General features: G+C 41.8%; 2 protein-coding genes across 2 annotated transcripts; one reads left to right on the plus strand and one right to left on the minus strand.

The window, feature by feature from the left end:
* Positions 1-504: 504 nt before the first annotated feature.
* On the plus strand, positions 505-3,872 carry rpusd2 (RNA pseudouridine synthase domain containing 2). The gene is made up of 3 exons (XM_077557894.1): positions 505-1,189; positions 1,495-1,791; positions 2,244-3,872. The coding sequence occupies exons 1-3, from the start codon at positions 521-523 to the stop codon at positions 2,958-2,960; spliced, it is 1,683 nt and encodes a 560-aa protein (XP_077414020.1). The 5' UTR covers positions 505-520; the 3' UTR covers positions 2,961-3,872.
* disp2 (dispatched RND transporter family member 2) lies at positions 3,789-16,618 on the minus strand. Its single transcript, XM_077557881.1, has 10 exons — positions 16,158-16,618; positions 13,089-13,233; positions 11,618-11,880; positions 11,512-11,541; positions 11,252-11,375; positions 10,130-10,245; positions 9,830-9,918; positions 8,657-8,754; positions 8,306-8,464; positions 3,789-8,225 (listed from the first exon to the last, which is right to left on the minus strand). Exons 1-10 carry the CDS (start codon positions 16,250-16,252, stop codon positions 4,959-4,961), a joined length of 4,386 nt encoding a protein of 1,461 aa, XP_077414007.1. The 5' UTR covers positions 16,253-16,618; the 3' UTR covers positions 3,789-4,958.
* Between the last annotated feature and the right edge of the window lie 3,065 nt (positions 16,619-19,683).

The raw sequence follows: 19,683 nt of genomic DNA on the forward strand, positions 1-19,683 counted from the left end.
CAGCAGTGATTCTCAAAATGTGGCACAATGCACCAGTGCCACTAGTACATGAACTCCTGAGTTAAAAATACCAATAAAATGTCAATTTGAAACTTGCATTTAAATAAAAAATGAATAGAGATTGTAGCAAAGCTTTTTTTTATACACGGCACAGTACTTGTTTGTTTTTTAAGTATATTAGAATTTTATGTAACATTCTGTTGTATTTAAATGTTAAGGACAGTACGTTTGTATTCAATCTTTAATAAATGTTTTTTTTATATACATTGATTTTTATACATTGGATTTTGTTTCACATGTAATTTTAAATCATTAAGTTTCTTATATATGTAATAGTTATACATTGTATAATATCTAATTTGGGTAGCAATATATGAACAGAGTTTTCAAGATTTGTTTTAGAAATTCGGAATCTAATGTTTCGAGAACTGTATATTAACTTTACCGGCGTTTGTTTGTCCGGACTACAAAATGACGTCACAAAAGTGCGCCTGCTGTTTGCGAAGGACCTTTTTCAGTGATGCACGCGTGTTTGACGGCCGTAGGTTTTGAAAAATTAACTCTACGTTTGTCATTTTTACTTCGCGTTGAAGCTACACGACGTTTAGTGAACCAACCTACATACGTTCACTACAGTTCTGTATTGTGCAATTTCCGTAAAATCCCTCTTTCTAGTCGTAATAGACATACACTTTCCCCAATATTTACACATAAAAACGTCACAATTCATTGTGTGTCTACCATGGAGCTGAAAGCTGACACACCGGTGGAAGAAAACAGCCCGGTGTCAACAAACGAAACCGCGTTGGAAGGGGCCAAAGTAACCGGCAAACGTAAAAGCGACGAGGCGGGCGTCTACGGCAAAAGGAAGAGAGGAGCCCGAGGAAAGAAGCAACGTTCCGGGGAGAGATATGTGCCTCCTCCGCAGAAGCGTAACCCGGGTGTCAGTTTCAGCCAGGAACATTTCGACGAGACCTCGTATTACTTCGAGGACGGCCTGCGTAAAGTGCTCCCGTATTATTTTGACTTCAAGACCTACTGCAAAGGTCGCTGGATAGGGAAGAGCCTTTTGGAAGTGTTTGAGAGTGAGTTCCGAGCAGAGTCCATTGAGTACTACCAGAAGGCTGTCAAAGAGGGTCGCATCCGCTTGAATGAGACCCCCGTGGAAGACCTGTCGGTGATACTCAAGGTCAGTGCCATAAATACGGTACATTACTTCATTGGATACTTTGTTTGATATCATGCCATTTTGTCCCTAAAAACAATGAATGTGTGTCTCAATTTGTGCCTTTCCTTAAGACGAAATACGACAAATTAATATTGTGACCAATTGGTTATTATAGCTGTCTCATTAGTCACAAAACAAGTGTTAATGTAAAGACAGAGGTTTTAGTCCTAAAATCTATATTTCATGTTATTGTAAGCAATTCAAAGACTACACTGAACTCAAATATAGGGAAAAAAAACAAACTGTAGACATTGTCCCTGATGCAGAACAATGACCACATGAAGAATACAGTCCATCGTCACGAGCCCCCCGTCGTTGGCAAGCCTCTGGAGGTCCTGGTGGACGACGGCAAAGTCCTCGTGGTTGACAAGCCCGCTTCCATCCCCGTTCATCCGTGCGGCCGTTTCCGACACAACACGGTGATTTTCATCCTGGGAAAAGAGCGGGGCATCTCAGAGCTGCACACGGTCCACAGGTTGGACCGACTCACCTCAGGAGTGCTGCTCTTTGCCAGGACTCTGGAGATCTCGAAGAAACTGGACCAGCTGGTGAGAGACAGGAAGGTAGGTTCTTTCTTCGAGGCTTTTTTTCCCCACTCCCTGTTATGGTTAGAAAGCATTCTGAGAAGTGGTGTCCAAACTATGGTCCGGGGGCCAGATCCGGACTGCCTCGTCATTTTATGTGATCCGCGCAAGAATTTTTTTTCATGATTCCTGCTAAAATCTCAATCAAAATTTCAAAATGTCATGTGAAAAAGTTAAAAACAATGATATTGCAAGCGATTTTTGTTACAGAGCCCCTTTTTACAGTAATTTGAACAGTTGAACAAACTACAGTATTATCCTTGACGTCTGACTTCAAAACTAGTTATCCATCACTTGTTGTGTTTATATAATAACACGAGGAGATTAAACATTTATATGATTTCACAGTCATAATGACCTTTTGCAGGAAATCGTAACTATATTGTGGCCCGTGACAAAAAAGATTTAGAGCTTTGAATTTTTCCTGACAGCTCGAAAAGGAGTATGTGTGCCGAGTGGAAGGTGAGTTTCCAGAAGGTGAGTTGGTCAGCGAGGAGCCCATCCTAGTTGTGTCCTTTAAAATCGGGCTGTGCCGCGTCGACCCAAAGGGCAAGGAGTGTCGGACGGTGTTCCAAAGACTTAGCTTTAATGGCAAGACCAGCGTGGTGCGCTGTTTGCCTCTGACTGGCCGCACCCATCAGATCAGGGTGCACCTCCAGTACCTGGGCTTCCCCATCCTTAACGATCCCATCTACGGTGCCTCCGCCTGGGGTCCTCACAGGGGGAAAGGGGGTTTGGCGGGAAAGAGTGATGAGGAGCTCCTCAAGGCTCTGCTAGAGGAACATCAGCGTCAGGAGAGCCTGGCGGGCGGTTCTTGTGAAGATGAGAAGAGCGGAGAAACTCACCAGTTGCAATGCGATGAAATAATACCGCAGGCTGTCACCAACGAGGCGACGTGTTCTTCAACCGTTAGCGGTGACAAAGCCTTACTAGAAGGATCTCAGGACCGTCTTTCGGATAAATCACACGGAGGCCAAATGCAGACGACAACGGATCCCCTGTGCAGTGAGTGCAAACTCGTACGAGCTGACCCCACTGAAAAAGAACTCGTCATGTACCTGCACGCTTTACGTTACAAAGGACCAGACTTTGAATATTCTACACAGTTACCTGAATGGGCCAAAGAGGACTGGTTGGACGTGGATTGATACAAGAACTCCACTTATAGGTGTCTTTGAAATTGGCTTTCCACATGAAATTAATTTTGCGGTGATATATATATTTTTGATAACTGGGAACAAAAAAAAAAAAAAAATTGTTTTTATGAAAATCACCACTTTTTTTGTTGTCACGGCATCCTTAATTTAGCAATGCTATCCGGTAACAACCAAATTTGGTAACTGTTTCTTTGCAATTATTGGCCCACTTATGATTATTATTCTGCTCCGTTTTCATGATGATGGTGTGTTTCTGACGCGGACACCAAAGACACTTAAAAGTGATAAATGACCAAGCCTTAGCACCAGACATTTTTCATCCAACCTGTATGGAGTGTCTGATCATGTATGTGTCAAAATTACATGATTTGTGATGGCGAATGAATGCAGTAAATACATGACATACTCATCTTAAAACGATGTGTGAGATAAAACAAAACCGTTTGCATTTACATTTTACAAAGCGTAATTCTTTAATGGCTAATTTAGCCACCCTGATTTTGATTATCTCAAATATAGCCTACCTATATTGCCACATTGTTTAAAATATTTCATATCATTTTTGGCACATGGTTTATTAAAACAAAGTATGTGCAATCAGTTCCTATTTTCAAAGTCGTTAAAACAAAGAGTCTGGTAAGGTAGGTCTGAAGTGGAAGAACCATTATGTGTTTGAGTATCTGAATCTAATAATAAATCCTCATAAAGTGGATTTATGAGGTTATTTGACAATAAGGATGAATGTTTTTCTTTTAATGCTTTTAACATAAGGCTAATAAGTTGTAAACGATGTGAAAAAACTACAATCGAAACTCACTCTACAGGAAAATGTTTAATTTCAACGGATTGAAAAATGTAACACTTTTGAATCCTGTAAATAAAGTTACCTTTTTTTTTCTTCAAGCCTGCAATGATTCTGTTGTCCTGATTCACTTTTTGTGAAGGCTTGATAAATTGTTACAATGCAAGTTTTTGAACCTCATAACACTTAACATGACATCACAACAATATGAACATTTTCATTTACCTTTGCACACAAAACAAGTATCTTTCCATATAAAAGTCAAGATGTTTGGCACATTATGTTAATGTTTCTTTTGTAACAAAATTCTGTTCCAAAGATAATTGCCTTTTTTCCCCCCATATTGGAACAAAGCTAACAATTACTCTTTTTCATGATCAGAAATTAAACACTATACACTCTTTAAGTATTATGCACTGAAACCCACACATACAAACTTTCATTTCACGGCACAAACATGAACCGCATTGATTTTTCACCGTGACACACAAATGCTTACAAATCTCGACACTACAATCAACAAACATTTAACTGATGGCTTCCTCAATGGCCACAAGGGACAAACATTGTTGTCCAACCAACTTAAACGAAAGTAGCATCACAGTTTCTTGCCAACTTGAATCAGTCTTAATCTCGTAGTTTCAACTGTTTCGTCTCAATTTTGGCACACTAGACAGAGCTTTAAACCTCGAATATAAGAAGTGTTACAAAATGTGGCTGTGAATGAGTGTTGCTTTTGCTGGAACAGAGCGCGCTCTATTGACCACTGTTGTAACTACAACTGTGCGAATTTTTTCTTTGATTTTTCAGTCTCCTTCAAGTTGACAGCATCTTTAGTGTACAACGTCTATGAAGGTTTGGTTTATTTGACTGTTGCCTTTGATCATGTTTTGTTGGTAGTCTAGTTAGATTTTGGCAGTGACTTGACCCAATTTACTGCAATTTTTGCAGATCTTAATATGGGAATTGAGTCATTATTTTTAATTAAATGCACTTTCAGGTCAAATCTCTTCATATTGTAACAGGCCAGTTGTACAGGTGCAAACACAAGGTTTTGCAGTCTTGTAATTGAGCACACTTCAGGTGTGCTATTGAATTGAATGTTTCCCGCTGACCGGCATGTTTTTGTTGGCCTAATATACTTGCATATAGACACAGATTAAGTTGATTCATGCACAGTGTTCTGCTTATAGTGTATCATCTCGTTGTCCATCTCTCTTTATCCAAACATCCGGTAGGTCCGGCTTACTGTTGGGTAAAATGACAATTTTGTCAGTCTGGCCGCTACGACCTTTAGCACACACATCGTAAACGGTCTCTCTGAGTGAAAGGCGCAGAGTGTCTCTCTTGCCGTTCAGGTGTCCCGGTCGTAACTGAGCTTCTCCATCGCTTTGCTGGGCATTGGAAGAGCCCGGTTCAATGTCACTCAAACATGTTTCGTTAGAGTCATCCAGAAACTCACAAGAGCTCACAGACTGTGAGGAGGGTCGAAGGAGTCTTTCTTCTGTGGTTTGATCCTCCGTGCACAGACATGGCTGGTCAGAGGTCTCGAGTGTGTGGCTAATTATGGTTTCATCCATGCTAGAGCAGGATGAAAATGTTTTATTGGTCCACTGCTGCACCATAGAACGATCTTGGCAGGTTTTACACAGCCTCTTGCCATTGGTCATGTCATCTTTTGCCTGGCTTACAGATCGTGTCGGGTTCTCTTTGTATGGTGATGAGGTCTGCAGAGCTGGAGGCGCTCGCCGGCTACACATCTCCCCACTTTCCCCATCCAAGGATGGATCCCTCCCACAGTACTCAATCTCATCAGAGAGCACAGACGGCCTATTAGACAGCTTACTGGTGCAAGTGCTGTTCTCAAAGCTGTCACTGAGTCGATAGGCCAAAGGCTGCAGTTCGTACTGCTCTGGCCCCCTGACTCCGCCTCCTGTTCCTGTCTGTTTCAGCCTCTGTTCGTTTGGGTAGAGGTAACGACCTGAGTCTTTGTCGTAAGTCTTCTTCGCTTTAGCTCTTCCTAAGGCCCCGTTAGTAGACGAGGGACCCGCTTCTGCTCCTGAGCAATATGACAGCATCCCGCCAGATGGGTCTGACAAACACAGGAGTGGAATCCTCCCACAGTTTTTCTGAGGACCGAAAAAGCAGCACAGTGACTGGAAAAAGAAGGTTGCAAATCCACACGCTACACATTTCACCAAAAACAAGAAAATTCCCAGTTTCCTGAAAAGCAAGACTGTCGAAGGCAGCATGATGATCCCGGTGCAGAAAAACGCACCGGAAACTATTGCTACAGGACAGCCCATCCTCTTAGTCGAATGTGCTACTTTCCCTATTTTGTCTGAGTGAGGTGCGAAACAATAGGAAATGCAGTAGTTGGCTACAAAGTCAACAGATAAGCCAGCTGCAGATGAGATGAAGAGAGCCTCGATGCCACTCAACTGCCACTCCAGGAGAACCAGGAGTCCCACAGTGACGAACACGGTGCCACCTACCGCCACAGTTCCATACATGCTTAAAGGAATATTGCAGGTGGTTAGGAGCAGCAAAATAAACGTAAGAGCCACTGAAGCGGCAGCTACCAGCAACATCTCCGAGCTCAACGCTTGTTGTAGGTCAAAAAGAGACAGCTGACTGATAAACCAGCCGTTCTCCAACCCTGGCGGCGCCCCTGATATTTCTTTGTTAAACCACTCCAGGGTTTCTCTGTAGAAAACATTTGTTTGGCTGAAGTTGAAGCTGTAGCGGTATGTGGTTTTGAACGCCAGCACCAGGGCGGCAATGCGGCCATCTGGCTGGAAGTACGCGCCGCCGCCATGTGTCAAATGGCCCTCAGCGTACCGCTCTGCCAACATCATGCTCAGGCAGTTCTCAAAAACTGGAGGAGGGAAGGGGAAAGTGACGTTGTTACAGCAAATGTGGAGTGTGTCATCACTCTCTGAGCACCTTCTGAGAGAGACCCAGTGCAATAGCTGCTCCACAAAACAGATATTATCTGTCATGGCTTCTTTGTCCTCGGGGGAAGGTACAGAATAAAAGCTTTGGTTTAGCACATGTCCGCACAGGTCCCTCAACCAAACCTGAGCGCCAGGTTGACTCATTGCAAAGTCAGGGTCAAGAACCAAAGAGCCGTTACTTTTTGGGTCAAAGTGATTGCCGTTATCGATGGCTTTGATGCCCCAAACAAGCGTCAGTGTCACAGGTCTATCTTCTCCGTTCATCTGTCTCTCAAACATAAACATGTGACGATATTCCGCGTCGTATCGCTCAAATGGGTGACTGGAGCGGAAAAGCTGAGTGATGGCGCTGTCTAGTGTCGGCAGTTTCATCCTGGGAACAAAGCAGGACATGTACGTGCCACCCGCAGCCAGCACTGCGAACCAGCACACCCAGATATATCGGAACTTCACCACCCCGCAAGGCAGGATTTTGTGGAACACTAAATTGGACGTGTCAGCGAGGCCTCGTTTGACTTCTCTCAGCTTCTGCCCAAATGTGAAAAGAAACCTCTTGCGTGAGCTTGCATCCCAGAAGCCGCCCGTGTTTTTGGCACAACAGGGCTTCCACCCCTGCGGCGAAGCGTACGCGGAGGATGCTTCCGTGTAACGTTCACGCAAGATAAACGAGCACGGCAGCCACACAAGCGCCACGAGGGAACTGATGAATGAGGCGGTTCCGAGATAAACCGCAAAACATCTGATGGCCGGGATGCTGCTGAGATAGCCGGAGCAAAACGCCGCGCTGGAAGTCAATCCCGAAGCGAAAATCAAATAGCCCATTTCCTGCACAACCCTGTGTACTCGCTTTTCCAGGGACGCCGAGGGCTTCTGGGACAACTGCATATTCCAGAAGTCTGCAAAGATAAAAACGTGATTGGAGCAACTTCCCAGGAGAATAAGCGCTGCCGAGAGGTTAACCAGTGGGAAGAAAGTCAGGCGAAATGCGACTTTATAGAGGAAATAGGAAGTAAGGAGGGACCCGCTGATCGCTAGCACAGATATCGCCACCATGAAGACGGAGTGAAGATAGAGAGCCATTGTGATAAGAAGAGAAATGACCGCAAGAACGGGGAACACCGAGTCTCTTGCTAGGTAATACTTGAACAATGTCTGCTTGATTCCTAAGTCCATGCCAGTGATAGTCGTATTGTTATGCGTCAGATCTTTCCCCTTAAGACTCCTCATGTAGATCTCCATCATGCCTTCCCCCTTATCCACCGGTAGAAACAGAAGACTGTACTTGAGGGTGGGGATCTGATATGCGGCCGTCTGCGGGCTGAGGAAATCTTTATCAACCAGGAAATGCAGGATTTGGAACACTATGCGGGACTGTTTGCAACGTGACGGGACAGAAGCGCAGCTGCCATATTTGGCTCTCTCAAAACAGGCCTCCACTAGATGTCCATCATGGTAGTAAGGCGCACACTTCCGGAGAAGGTTAAGCGCCACAGAGACCTAAGGTAAAAACAATACATTATACATGAAATGGCTTTCAAATGTGGCAAAAATAATTGCTGGGAGTGTTTGTTTGCTACCTGTTGTGAGGTTAAGCCCAAGCAGCAGGAGGCATTAGTGAGGGCGGCTAAGTAATTTCCCAGGGACCAGCTGGGACAGCAGCCGCTTCTTGATGCCGTCTCAGCCTCGCCTCTCACATGTTGCTGGCACACATCCTGGAACTGAGTCTGTGAGCGTATCTGAGAAAAACAAGGGAAATGTTTGTGAAAACGGTCCGTGACGAATTAACCAATTAAGCTTCATAGCAGCCAATGTTCCCGAGGATTTCAACACGGCTTGTCAAATAGGTTGATGATTAAGGATCGGCGTAAGCAAGCAGATGGCTGAAGACAAAGGGTGAAATGGAGGCATGAGTATAGATCAGATCATACTCTGGATTGCTCCATCTCGCACATGGCATGGATGGCTTTCAGGCTCCAGAGACTGGCGGAGCTTTCTGAGCGGAACACTAGCTGCGCCAAATGCTGGCCTGTGAGAAGGAGACAGATGGACTCAACATACAGTAACCTATGAATCACCATTTTGTTCTTGCATTTATTAAACAATTGTGTTCAATGAAACAAAACTATTCGCTCTAAGCCCTGGAACAATTCCCTATCGAAACCGAAAAATGCAGTAATCTTAAAAGACACAAACCAGAAATGGCAGAACTGCGATTCGCCCATTAGTCAGTCAAGGGAATGCAGTAAAATGCGCATTCTTATTTGAATGACAGCTGTGCTCATATGTTTACAGTATACCTAGTGGTATGTAAACTAATCCCTGGAAAAGAGAGCACAGTGCACATAAGTGCTCAAAAGTTTACAGTAAGGGGTATGTTAACTTATGAACACAAGCTGTATATATCACTATTCACCACTAGTTGGCAGACATACAGTTCTGCTCATGATCTTACGTACCCTAGGGGAGTGGTTCTCGAATGGGGGTACAAGAAGGCATTTCAGGGGGTACATGAGATTCTAAAAAGTATATTTAAATATTTCTAAAAATATAGATATATAAATTCATAAAATTATTATTTTTTTATTCAGTAGGCTATTAAAATCCAGCATCTCCCCCATACCAAAATGGTTTGACCCAACTAGTCATATGCCACCTAGAATCACCTGTCAATCACTTGAAAACTTTATTTAAAATTCTGTTAATTATTATTTTTTAAGAACAGCGCTTTACTATCATCCCAAAAGATGCCACTTTATGTTGATAACAATTTGTATGTGCAATAATTTGTATCTTTATTATAATTTAATTAATTATTATTTTTTTTAATTATATCTTTTTATTTCCAAATAATTCAAGAGACAACATAAATACAAAAAGAGTTCCAAATTTTAATAAATCAAACAGTGATGGCACAGCACTCAATTTTAATGTTTTTTTTTTGGGGGGGTGACTTCAATCAGAAATGCTTTAGGCTGGTTACTGGGTACTTGGATAAATAAATATTCCACAGGGGGTACATCACTGAAAAAAGGTGACGAACCACTGCCCTAGTGTATGTCAACTTTCGAACACAATTGTAAGTATGGTCGTGACTGACTCACCAGGTGCGTCGCAGAGGAAAGACTCTGAAGTGGGGTCTCTTGCTAGCATCCTTTTGAATCGAAGTCCAATGGCGTTGTGGATTCCATCACTGTGAAAGTAACACAAGACTGTCCTATTGTTTTCTGCTGTAACATCTCAAAAATGATTGCCATGCAGAACGTCGTTGAAATAACAAAACTAGTCGCCTAAGACTGTTTCACAGTACTGAGATGGATTGTTCTCATCATGTAAAATGTGTACGCGTGGAGCCGAGCTTCTCTGTCTTGAGAGCGTGCCTTCCGCCCAAACTCTCCGCTGACCTTTTACTGAGCTGCTGTGGCAAAAGAGACAACGGTTTCCCCGGGCCAGTATTCTCCCGCAGCTTGGACAAGCTGGACTGGCGAACGGCAATGTTTGTCCCTCGTGGCTCGAAGCCCTGAAGAAACGACGCACAAAAACAGAAATCAAAACAGAAAGAGCTTTTCTATGTGCAGTAGTCCTGCAGTTGTTGTCTTTTACACTTAAAAGTATGGATCGTCCTGAACTAACACCAAGAGCAGGACATTTAATTTTCCCCATTAATTAATTCATCTCCTGTAGGAATGCCTAAATTATTTCTTTAATTAAATTCATCAAGATTACAGAGAGTGTCATTTGATCTAATTTAGTGCAGTATTGTGAAGGATGATGGAGATGAGACTAATTATGGAAAAAGTAATTAACAATCAACCTGCGGGTGGTTAGGAATGTTCGTATTTCAATTTCAAAGAGATGAGCCCTAAAGTGAATTTAATTTTACAAACTGTATGCTTTGGTGTAAACAGCAAATTGCTCTCTGGATGGGCCAGAGTTCCCTGAAGAAAGCTGTGCTTCTGTAAATCGGGTTTGAAAAGGAATGCACTGATTTTAGTTGAAAACTGACATTTTCTGGTTAAAGTGGAACTCACAATTAAAACACAATTTGAAGTTCAACTAAAGTTTCCGGAAAAAAATTGACATGGTTTTCAAACATCTGTCATGCTGACTTTAGCAAATCTCTAGACTTCTTCTAAAGTGCTTTGCTTTTGCCATTTGATTTTTTTCTTGTGGGGTTTTTACCCCCCTGATGCTAACACTGAAAAATCATCAAAGGGTAAGTAAACAATTTATTGTTAATTTTTTATTTTTTTTTTAGCAACATTTAACTTCTTTTTAGATTGAGTAATGATAAAATCTAAACTAAAACATTGCCTAAGAGTTATATAACGTTGACAGTTTGACTCTGTAACAGATTAATTATTCCTGGTGGGAATATTGTGATTCTATATTTTCCCCAATACTTCAATTTGTACCACGAGAACCCACACGTGGCCTACTGGTCTCATTTGAACATCATTAATACACTGCCTGTCTTTTTTTTACACCATATAATTTCTTGTGAGGCCAAATTCTTAACCACTCACCAGCAGAGGCTCAGAGAAGTCCGGCAGTGGTCCGATGAAGAGGCCAGCGAGAGAACATCCGAGTAGCAGCAAAGCACATCCCAGGAGAACCTCTAATGGGTAGTCCACCAGCATCTGGGAATAACTGTCAAGTGGAGGTAGAAATGAAGAAAAAAAAAAAGAAGAAGCTGTCAATGTCAGAGTAAGTGCTTTATTTTATTTTGTTTTTTCTTAACCTATTATATACAATAGTGCAGTTTCAAAAAGGTGTATTTTCTTACTTTCTCACACAGCAGTAGAGTCCTCCATCCCTGTTAATGACAGCAATTAAAATTAAATGCTCCTCTCAAAAATGGCTACAAATAGAAATGAGATCTGTAAACACACCCAAGTGTCACCATGTGCCGCCGCGTCGGTCTCTGCGCGCCGCCTTCACCGGATCCGTGCAGCCAGTGGCATCTCGCCGCACCGTGCTGCCCAGGCGTCGTCTGATGGGTTGAGCTACAACTGTGGCCCACTCGGACCATTGCGCCTTCCTCTGCGTGAGGGCCGTTGTTGGTGCTGTTTGGCTCGCAGCACGTGTTTGCTTTGAGTGCATCGTAGGGGCTGCAGTGGGGGCATTTACGGAGCTGAGCTTGACCCTGTGAAACCTAAATGCACGGGAGGAAGAGAAAAAGACAGTGGAAGGTTAAGGACTTGCCAAGTCAATCATCCCACCTTTACCTGTCTAATTAGAACATGCAGTTTATCTCCTGAATTGGAGATTAAGTTCGCCTCATTGACCTCTGGACCGTAGAATTAACTAACTTAAACCCAAAAACGTATAAATCTGTTTTTTAATACCTTGTCCTTCACTCCCAAACACGTATTTTGGGTTTGAATGAGTTCATATTGTGATAATTGCGGTATTGCCGTTATCGTTACATCCGTATAACGTACATTCGTATATTATAAATACGTTTTTTTTTTAAATACGTTGTCCTTCACTCCCAAAAACATATTTATTTATTTTTGCTAGAGCATACAGAATGCTTTGATACAGCTGCTGACATGAAGAGGACGCTTAAAGCAATGGTAGTTATTACAAAAAGCGGCCAGCGGGTGGCAGCAGAGTATAAGAGATCAGCCAGGGTCATGTTGCAACAAGCTCTTTTTGCCAGTGTTTTCAACTGGTTTGTGAATAATGGTGAAACTTAGCTATATTCTAATGCTAATTGCTGCAAAACTGAAACAGATACAAATAAAATAAAAAATATTGATGAAAGAAGAGACTTTTGGTAGGTTCCATGTTTTTATAGAACTAGAACAGAATATTCTGTGGACCTTTCAAAATCAGTCAAAATTCAGTAGAACAGCCGGGAACGAAGGGGGTTGCTTCAGTCAAAATGGCTGGAAGTGAATGAGTTAAAGTAGACGGTGTTGTTATTACACTTTAGCCTTGCAAACTTGTCAGGCACAGCTAATGTTCCTCAAAAAAATTTATAAAAAATAAAAGACCATGAATTTCAGTAGATGGTGGCACTTTTATTAGATTTAAAAGTTACAAATTAGACAGGCCAAGCCCTTCACTCCGTAAATGTGATTATATTGAAATATCTCACTAGAGTCCAGTCCTTCATTAAAAAAAAAAAATAAAATCACTTGATGGCAGCCCTTTTATTAGACATGAGAATGACAAATTTGACTGGCCAAGCCACTTACTCAAGTAAGTCTGACCTGAAATTTCTCATCAAGCCCATCTTATTGTCCACTACAAAAAAAAAATTGGCGTCAAGGAATGGTGGCAGATGGCACACCTGCCTGGCGCATGGTTGTAGTGTATATCATAAAACGCAGTACAAGCATATTTTATACATACTTGGTGATAAAGCTGGCTTGATGAAGAAGGTCCATCGAGGCTGCTACAGCTGTCACATAGCTCCCGCTCAGCTTGGCTGCCATTCAAATTGGTCTGTTCTGGATAAATGCTGTCGGGAGGGCACAGCGACAGCACCGGGATCCCACTGTGGACGTCGAGTCACAGGAGGAATGAGAAAAATCAAACATTTCCAAGTCGTGGCTTTTTCATTCATGACTCGCCTTTAGATCCCCCCTCAGTAAGAGCGGAACTAATGAGGCAAAGAATGGAATGGAGCTCTGGGTGCCTCACTCTGACAACTGGAAGCAAGCAATTTAAGACGAGAGTAGAAAATGGGGAGGTGAGAGTGAGCTGTGACTCATGCAGTCTCATGTTGATATACTGTTATATAGTACACGCCACATCCTTGTGTATCCACGGAGTATTCCGATTTTATAGATGGCAACTGAGCTTGCTCGCCACCACTGACGCTTGTAAAATAATAAGCGATGTGTGCATGAAAAAATGGCTACCAAACAAAGGAGCCGTCATTGTGATTTTGAAGTGCTGAAAGTGTATTTCAAACTGTAAACCTTAAAGCTTGCAAGCCTTGTTTACGAGGCTTTAAGACAAAACAAGTGTACTTAATTGTGCGATGTTGCTCTAATGGAGTTTATTAGCAGTTCCGATCTTACGTCACGAGTCAAAATGGCGGTCTTACTCCAGAGAAGGACAGTCTCCGTCCATTGAAAATATTGGACTTTAGATCATAGTGATTTCAAAATGTGATGAAATATCGTTTGACTACTATAACAATCTGACTGGTTTGTATGCTAGTCACAGGCAAAGGCAATACAATACGCCGTTTATTTTCACCGTGTAAAGGATGTGTTTCATTGCGTTTGAAATATCAGAAATGCCAGGATGTTCAGAATTGTCAATGCGCAGGAAAAAAAAAAACAGCATTGCAAACCTCCACCTAGTTCACCTAAAGACAGAAAGAGCACGTTTGTAAAATTCCATTCATTCTTCACAATTTCCCGACAGAAAAGAAAGACCCAGATCGACGTAAACGATGGACTAAAATTGTAAATTACACTTATTTTGTCAATAACCTGAAAGCGAGGGACAGACAGAAGCTAGGCTAAGCATAGTAAGCTAAGCTAGCGGACACGTCCAGCGAAATTAATGGAGAGACAGAACATGGGATCAACCTGACAGAAATTTTCTAATCACTGCCACGTTTTAAATAGAGAAATGTTTCCACATCGTGTTGGCGTTGAGCCGAGCGGCATGTCAAATTGGCGATTTTCACAGGGCTCCGAAAGGTTTGGTCATGTGACGTTGACCAGCTGAACCGTGATTGGTCGTTACCTGGGCCCTGAGGAACTGTGATGTCAATTTCAATCGACAGCGTGTGGCAAAATGGCCGCCCCCCTGAGATGGATATAACGGATAGATTTTTCCGCTTAATTCATATTCCTCACAAATGCAATAGTAATCGGAATGCTGTGTTGAGACTTGCGGGTGTACATAGAAAATACTGTAAAGAAAACGTTGTACTTGGCTTCCCCTTTCCAGATTGTGAGTCCATAAAAGAGAGCTAAGCGTAGCTATTATGCTGCCTGTGCTTGTTTTTCCACACAGTGGACTGGATGCGACCGCACTTCCTGTCGTGTCACTATGGCGACAGTAAATCAACACAGGCAAGTGACCTCACACTCTTTTAATGTGCATCCCCTAACGAGGCACGGTGATGGAAGACAGCGCAGTAGCAGTGTTCTTAGTTGTTTGTATTACATTAACCTGCAACATGATACAAAGAGTAATCGAATTAATGTCTCCGTCTATTGAGCGTATTACTAAATCATCGTTCCATGCTACCTAACTGGCATCTTAGTTTTGCTGTCTTGCCAAGATCTTGAAGTAATAAGCACACAAGCGTACGAGGTGAGCAATTTGAGCAACTCATCAATATTTCAGCCGATGAGTACAAAAATAATCCGTGGAGGTGTCAGCCAGCTTCACGCCGTGCAATGAATGTAAATTCATATTGCACCCTGACACCAGGCAAACCCAATTCCACATCAAAGCGAACTAGAATACACAAAACAAAAGGTTATGATTTATTTGTAGATGTAGATTGGTGCATGTTTTCAATTTGAAAAGAACAAGTTTACAATGTTTTATTTCCTGCTGCTAACCTGAAGTTTTCAAGCCTTTTGAGCTGGTATCGCAATGACAGCCAATCACAGGGCACAGTTATTCTCCATTATTCTTTTAAGGCTGTGATTATCATCCATGGTAAGACATTAAATAAATGTGCCATATGGAATATGATCTAATTTCTCTTAAATGGTCCGAAAATGATTTACTGTACTACTAATGGTGTTGTTGGTTCTATTTATTCCAGCAATGTATAGTGACAATCAAAACAATTCCTCTTCCACCAGATCAAGTCACAATTAACATGCTGTTGTCATGTCACACTTGAGTTAGTAAATTTGCAAATAAATAGAAACACATTTTCAGTTGACCTGTATACTTTTTGTGATACTTTGCTTAGTGATGTGTTGTGCACTTTCCCCAATGTAAAATATTGATTTAATGCACCATAACGTAAACATACATTAGTTGAACTGCAACACATTCAACATACTCAGACGTGAGTATTGTTTAATTATTATGCATAACTAAGGGCAGCACGGTGCCTAGTGGCTAGCACATATGCCTCACAGTTCTGAGGTTCTGGTTCGGAATCTCAGGGGCAGGCCTTCATGGACCCTATTAGATTGGGTGTTCCTAATTATTTGGCCGAAAGGGGCAGGATAATTATGCAGTTGAACAGCAGTGCAAAAAATAAATATAAAATAAAAATAATAAACATACAGTTAAATAAATACGTTTTTGACACGCACTAATCAATTAGTAGCTTTTTTTTTTTTTTGGTATTTATGAACCATTGAATGTGCCTAAAACGAAGGCGTACCTAATTAAGTGTCCAGCATAACACAATAGGCATGCCTAATTGTTCACAGCGAGGTGGTTTCTTTAAAAGAACCACAATACAATTACTCCAGACAAACCTACCTATGATAAGCCTCTTGGGTGTCCCTTTCTTCTGTAGAAGAATCATCCATCACTACCGCATCCGTGCTGTCGCCCGTGGTCGAGGCAGCATCCATCTCCCGCTCGCTTTCATTTGCCGATGACAACCCAAAAAATATGTGGATCAATGCGATGAAGGTTTGAGCAAATAACAAACGGTCCCCATCTGCTCCGGACGCGAGCCTTGTTTCTGGAGCTACTACGGAGCACCACCCGGGCTGTGCGGGTTAATCTGCCCCGAGCTGAGCTCCGATTGGCGGATCCGCGGTGATACTGAGGACGCCGCCTGGTTCTGTCCAACCCGCCCGCGCTGGACCGCCTGTGACGGATACAAGTGGCTCCTAGTTGTTCAGAAACAACCCGCTGCTTCCGTGTTGAAATGGAGCAGCAAACGGTGATGCTATATTAACCTAATTTAAGTGACGTCACTATAGTAAAGCTATCGCTTCGATATATGCCCACCACATTAGGTACACCTGCACACGTGTCAACACTTGTGTTTCTACGAAGATATTGCACAGTTTTTTTTTGGGGGGGGGGGGGGGGGCGATTTATAAAATTTATAATCTGTAAGAAGTGAGGGAAAAATGGCAATTTTGCTGTCTGATTTTCTGCCAAAATGTAAAGAATAAATCTATTTTTCAGTAAAAAAGGAAGTAGACACACCATGCTTTAGTGCAGTGGTGTCAAAGTCCGGTCCTCGAGGGCCTGAGTCCCGCATGTTTGTTCTACACGTTCAACACAGCTGATTCATATTTAAGATCATCAGCAAGCTCTGCAGGAGCCTGATCATTATCCTGATCACTGAATCAGGTGTGTTGGAGTAGGCCCTCTAGGACCGGATCTTGACACATGCGCTTTAGTGGGTCTGAAAACTGATATTTCCGGCTTGATCTGCACCCCCGGCCCCAGGCCTCGCGTTTGACATACATAGAGCTCGATTTTCGTCAACAGGCGAACGTGCGCTTGGCATAAAATTTGACGTATCTTCATTTTCGTGCCAGGGTATGTCTAGTTTTGAATGATTCGAAGTCGGGAAGATCGCGCTGCATCTCGCCGTACGTGCTAGTAAACTGAGGGCATTTTCTATTACATGCCTCCGGCATACCTTCCAATTTGACTAGACTTGAGACCTGGTGAAACCAGGTCTTAGTTGTGGCGCAGCGCAGGTGGTGTAGCACGATTTTGGTAGATTTGATTGAGGTGCAGGCAGACAAATTATGTATTTCATATGACTTCAGCGTGCATTGAACCTTCTGAATGGTAGAAATCGAGTGAGTGAATCCTTATTATTATCTAATATATTTATGAAAGCCTCCCCTGACTTTGGCACAACTGGTGTGTCTGAGTACAGGAAGACAAACTAGTTTGTCTTACACCAGTTCTCTGCTATCCTTTGTAGAACTGGAAATAATTAGTGAAGAGTGGCGACCTCTCTATAGCAGCTAATTATTCCCGCCACATACACTTGTACAATTTGTCATTACCTCAATATTTATTGTGTTCAACTCTAACCCATTTCTATTGACATTAGAAGACAAATATGAATAGGCAGTCTACAATTCCCAAAGAAAATATCAAATTGTTAAAAGGGATACTTGTGCTTGCATATCAAGATAATAAAATGTGTTTTTCAGCTGTGCTGACTTAAAAAGAGAAGTGACACACAAGTGGCCACTAATGAGACGGCTGGCAGGATGGATGCTGGTCTGGCTCTGCTAATAGGAATCATGGCACCGAACCCTGGCTGTCTCACCCAGGCCACTTGAAAAGACATGGACCAGTAAAAGGCGAGATCAAAGTCGGTTTAGAGGTTTTAAACGAGAACCATAACAAGGGAGGAGGGCTTTTTTTTTCTTTTCTTTTTTATCTCAGTAATGTGACCTAATTTCTATCTATTAGTGCTTCACTGAATCACAATGAGGAACTGACTCGTGAATGAGACGGTTTGAAGGAAGGGAAATCGGTTTGATTGGGTAAACGCATCACTATATACAATCTTTATCACAGCGATTTGCATGTGACAAGTCTTGAAATCTCTTAAACCAACATGAACAAATGGAGGAAAAACACCCGTTAATAAATTAGATTATTTGCAATTAGGCTGTGAAAGAACCCTTTGTGGTCATTTTGTCTTTTCTACTCAGACAGCGGACTGTGATATCTCCCAGCTACTCAGCAGAAACATAGAAGGATAATAGCAAAATGGTCTCATGTTAAGAAAAAATATGTTGTGGGTTATTTTAGAAAATAAAAAATACTGTAGTTATTTGTAGTTAATACTGTAATTATTCCATTTGCTTTTCATTACAAGACCTGAAACAGGCACACAAATGTACATTCAATAATATCAACATAACTTTGCTTTTAAAAAAAAAATACTTTGGCGTCCCAAAAAGCTTTCAAAAAGAACTACATACACACGCTGGCGCCTATCCCAGCTGACTGGGTGAGAAACGTGGGGGGGGGGGGGGCTGGACCTGGACCTGGACCTGGACCTGGACCTGGTTTTGCTACAACTCCTGAACGTGTAACCTAAAGACATGTTCAGTGAGTGTTTTGTGAAGGTTAAGGGGGGGATTTGTCTCCTCCTGATGACCACTTTAGGAAGTGAGCACAAAAAAAAAGTCCATCCTCAACTCCAGATAGAAATCAGGGTTTGGCAAACTCATTTTTAAACTCATTCACTGCCATTGACGGCTATAGACGTTAAAAATTCATTTGAAAAATTTCTATTAGTTTCACATTTGTTTCCACTTTTGTTAAGAGTATGAAAACCTAGAAAAAAATGTATTGTACATTTAGAACAGGTATAAAATTTGTGATTAATCTTAAGTTTAAATAATTGAGTAATTAAACAAAAAATATATTAAAAAATTTGAAGCGTCAGACGATAATTTTTTTAAATTGTAATTAATCGCATGACTTCAATAGTTAACTCATGACTAATCAATTTTTTTCCTGTTCTAAATGTACAATCATTTTTTTTCTAGGTTTTCATACTCTTGTTAACAAAAGTGGGAAAAAATGTGAAACTAATAGAAATAATTCAAATGAATTTTTTACGTCTGTAGCCATCAATGGCAGTGAATGAGTTAAACCGGCTAACAGTAATGTGATCCTTGTGGGGGATACAACATTGGTGAGCCCTGCTGTAGATGTCTCAGATTTTGAGCCAAGAATTGTCTTAATAACACTTAATGGTGGTGGCAGTGAACTTCTCAACTGTAGCTTTCTGAAAGATAGTGAACAATTTTTCAAGAAAGTGGCCAAGTGCTTGATTGGTTGCCACTCCCATTTGAAGTTAACTGTAAAAGTATACATTAAAAAAAAAGAGAACTACAAACTGTGTATTCAACCAAACTTTTGACGAAAGTCCGCTAGTTCAATGCTAACACACAGTGGGTACGTAATTGACCGGCTATATAGTGAAGCTAGCATCAATATAGCCGTATGATTATGTAAACAACTTATTATTGAACCAGGGTTAGAATACTTTGGGATTATT

The sequence above is a fragment of the Vanacampus margaritifer genome, chromosome 1 (assembly GCF_051991255.1).
Source record: "Vanacampus margaritifer isolate UIUO_Vmar chromosome 1, RoL_Vmar_1.0, whole genome shotgun sequence".
Taxonomy (NCBI): Eukaryota; Metazoa; Chordata; class Actinopteri; order Syngnathiformes; family Syngnathidae; genus Vanacampus; species Vanacampus margaritifer.